The 2,530-nt window shown below is 50.2% G+C and overlaps 1 protein-coding gene across 1 annotated transcript in view; it reads left to right on the forward strand.

Annotated features, from left to right (window-relative positions):
* Positions 1–218: 218 nt before the first annotated feature.
* The window catches only part of IGFBP2 (insulin-like growth factor binding protein 2, 36kDa), a gene marked incomplete at its 5' end in the record, with an annotated part of 31,705 nt that continues 29,393 nt past the window's right edge, over positions 219–2,530 (forward strand). The window contains one exon of the mRNA XM_011964566.1: positions 219–227. Within this exon, the coding sequence (XP_011819956.1) occupies positions 219–227 (9 nt within the window). The remainder of the gene's footprint in view (positions 228–2,530) is intronic.

Below are 2,530 nucleotides of genomic sequence, written 5' to 3' on the forward strand. Positions count from 1 at the left end.
TGTGCTGTATAGCATACACATCGGAACTTGAGGATTTAGTATAAGAAAAGGAATGCTAACTCTCATTAATTTTAGTGTTGATTACACACTGAAATGATACGATTTTGGATATACCGCCAAATTAAGAATATTATTAAAATAAATATCACCTATTTCTTTTTACTATATTTTAATATGGCTACTAGAAATTTATAATTGCACATGTGCTCAAGTGTGCGGTTTGCAGTAGATTTCTATTGGACAGTGCTGTTCTAGACCCTGTCCCTACTCTGCAGGAGCTCAGTGGGTGGGGCCAACAGAAACATCTTACAAAGCAGGCAGGAGACACCAGGGAGAATGAAGCTGGAATGATCACGATCCTTCCTGTGTCTTTTTCATTTTTATTTTTTTTCAGATTGGTACTGTACATAGTGCTTTTTACTTTTTTACTTTTTTTTTTTTTTTTCAGATCGGCACTCTTACATAGTGCTAATGATTTCCAGAAGTCCAGCTCTGTCCGTGTCTTCCTCTGCTCAAACATGGATGCTGTATCCTTACTGCCTAGCATATTAAGCCAAACCTCCATACAGTCAACTGGATTTTCCTGCCTTCCTGCTGCTCTCTGCAAGCATCCTGCACTCTGGCTGAAGTGGACTGACTTTCTGATCCCCAGCCTCATTTTCCCATTTCTCTCTCTGTGTGTGTGTGCGTGTGCGTGCGTTTTGAAACTGATTCTCACTCTGTCACCCAGGCTGGAGTGCAGTGGTGCGATATTGGCTCACTGCAACTTCCAGCTCTCAGTGATTCTCCTGCCTCAGCCTCCCAGGTTGCTGGGACTACAGGCGTGCATCACCATGCCCAGCTAATTTTTGTATTTTTAGTTGAGATGGGGTTTCACCATGTTGGCCACGGTTGGCTAGCTGGTCTTGAACTCCTGATCTCAAGTGATCCACCCGCCTCGGCCTCCCAAAGTGCTGGAATTACAGGTGTGAGCCACCGCGCCCGGCCCCATTTCTGTGTTTTTGCTTCAGGTGTTCCCTCTGCCTGTGCCCTTGCTAACGGTCCATTTCCTCTGGTAGAATTACAAGCTTCAATTTCAGTTCCCACTCACCCAAGAAACTCCCCTTTCCTCAACCACCACATCACCTCTCTACCAAAATATTTCTTTTATTCAAAGCCTCTGATAAACATTTATTTATTTATTTATTTATTTATATTATCTTACCAAAGTCTTTCCCCATAACTCTTCCCAGCTTAGTGTCTTAAGACCAGGAACTTGCCTTCCTGGAGGCATCTAGGTCACCTTCAGAGTCAGGTGGCCACTGGGTTAACTAGCTGTTGAATTGAATCAAACAGGCTCTGAGCCTTAAAGTTAGAAAGAGCCAGAGTGGAGGGGTCTGGTTGGGGAAGAGGGGCGCTGAGGTATAGGGAGATTAAACCTGCCACGGTGGAGGCAGCTTAATGGTCCATCTCTCACCCAGGGAATCTCTCTGACAGGGGTCTTTGTTAGGGTCACAACCCAGGAGATGGTTGATGATTATGGCTGAGTCCAGCCTGGAATGATGGGGGTTGGGGGCGGCTTGGGTAGATGACTCAGTAAATCAAACAGAACAATGAAAGGAGGTCATCCTTGTCCATCTGCATTATTGAAGACAGCCATAAATGGCCTTACCCCAGAGCGGGTCTCTCACACCTGGAGAGCTGATTGACCTCTCCAAGACCCCTGCAAATGGGTGTTCTGGGATCTGTCCTGCAACAAGTGCCTCGAGATTTGTAGGTGGGGGCCCAGGGTGCTAAGGGATTATTTCAGCAGGCGGAGAAGGGAGGGGGTCTGGGGCAGAGGAAGGGAGCAGGTTTTGCGGGGCATTGCACTTAGGGTTCTCATAGGTTGTAGTCACGAGCTCCCAGGTTTGCAAAACTGCAGTAGTCACTAAGACCATTTGGGGCTGTTTGGGTCTAGCCTGGTCTAGACGGGTCTGAAACTCCGCAGGAACCACCCAACAAGAAGTCATTGTTCCATGCCACGTGTCAGTGGCGGGTGATACCAAGGGATGGAAGGAGTTGGTGTGAGCCGACTGAAATCTACTGGAAGGTCAAAACGGTGCCGTATGTCCTTTGTGTTCACCAGCGGTTAGCCCAGTGCCGGCTACATGGGAAGTGCGCAAACGAAGTCCTCGCGAACTGAACTGAGAGCAGACAAAAGCACGCGCTCTTCTCCACCGCCACGCCGGTCCTATCTAAACCCGCGAGTTATCCGTATTCTCCTCCAGGAGTCAGAGTCAGGGCCAGAAGAGTGTGGAGGGACGTTGCCCGGGAAGAGTACGCGACCCCCAGAGCCCGCAGCCAACGCTGGGGTGGGCGAACGGGCGTGCGCGCACGCACTTGCCGGCGCGAGGGAGTGTCGGGGGGAAGGGAGTGGTCTCCAAAAGGGGGAGGGGAGAAGGCAGGGGGCGGGAAGAAGCCGGCCCTTTAGGACCCGGCTGCGGCGGCGAGGGAGGAGGAAGAAAAGGAGGAGGCGGCTCCCGCGCTCGCAGGGCCGTGCCACCTGCCC

Source organism: Mandrillus leucophaeus, unplaced genomic scaffold (assembly GCF_000951045.1).
Source record: "Mandrillus leucophaeus isolate KB7577 unplaced genomic scaffold, Mleu.le_1.0 Scaffold70, whole genome shotgun sequence".
Lineage (NCBI taxonomy): Eukaryota > Metazoa > Chordata > Mammalia > Primates > Cercopithecidae > Mandrillus > Mandrillus leucophaeus.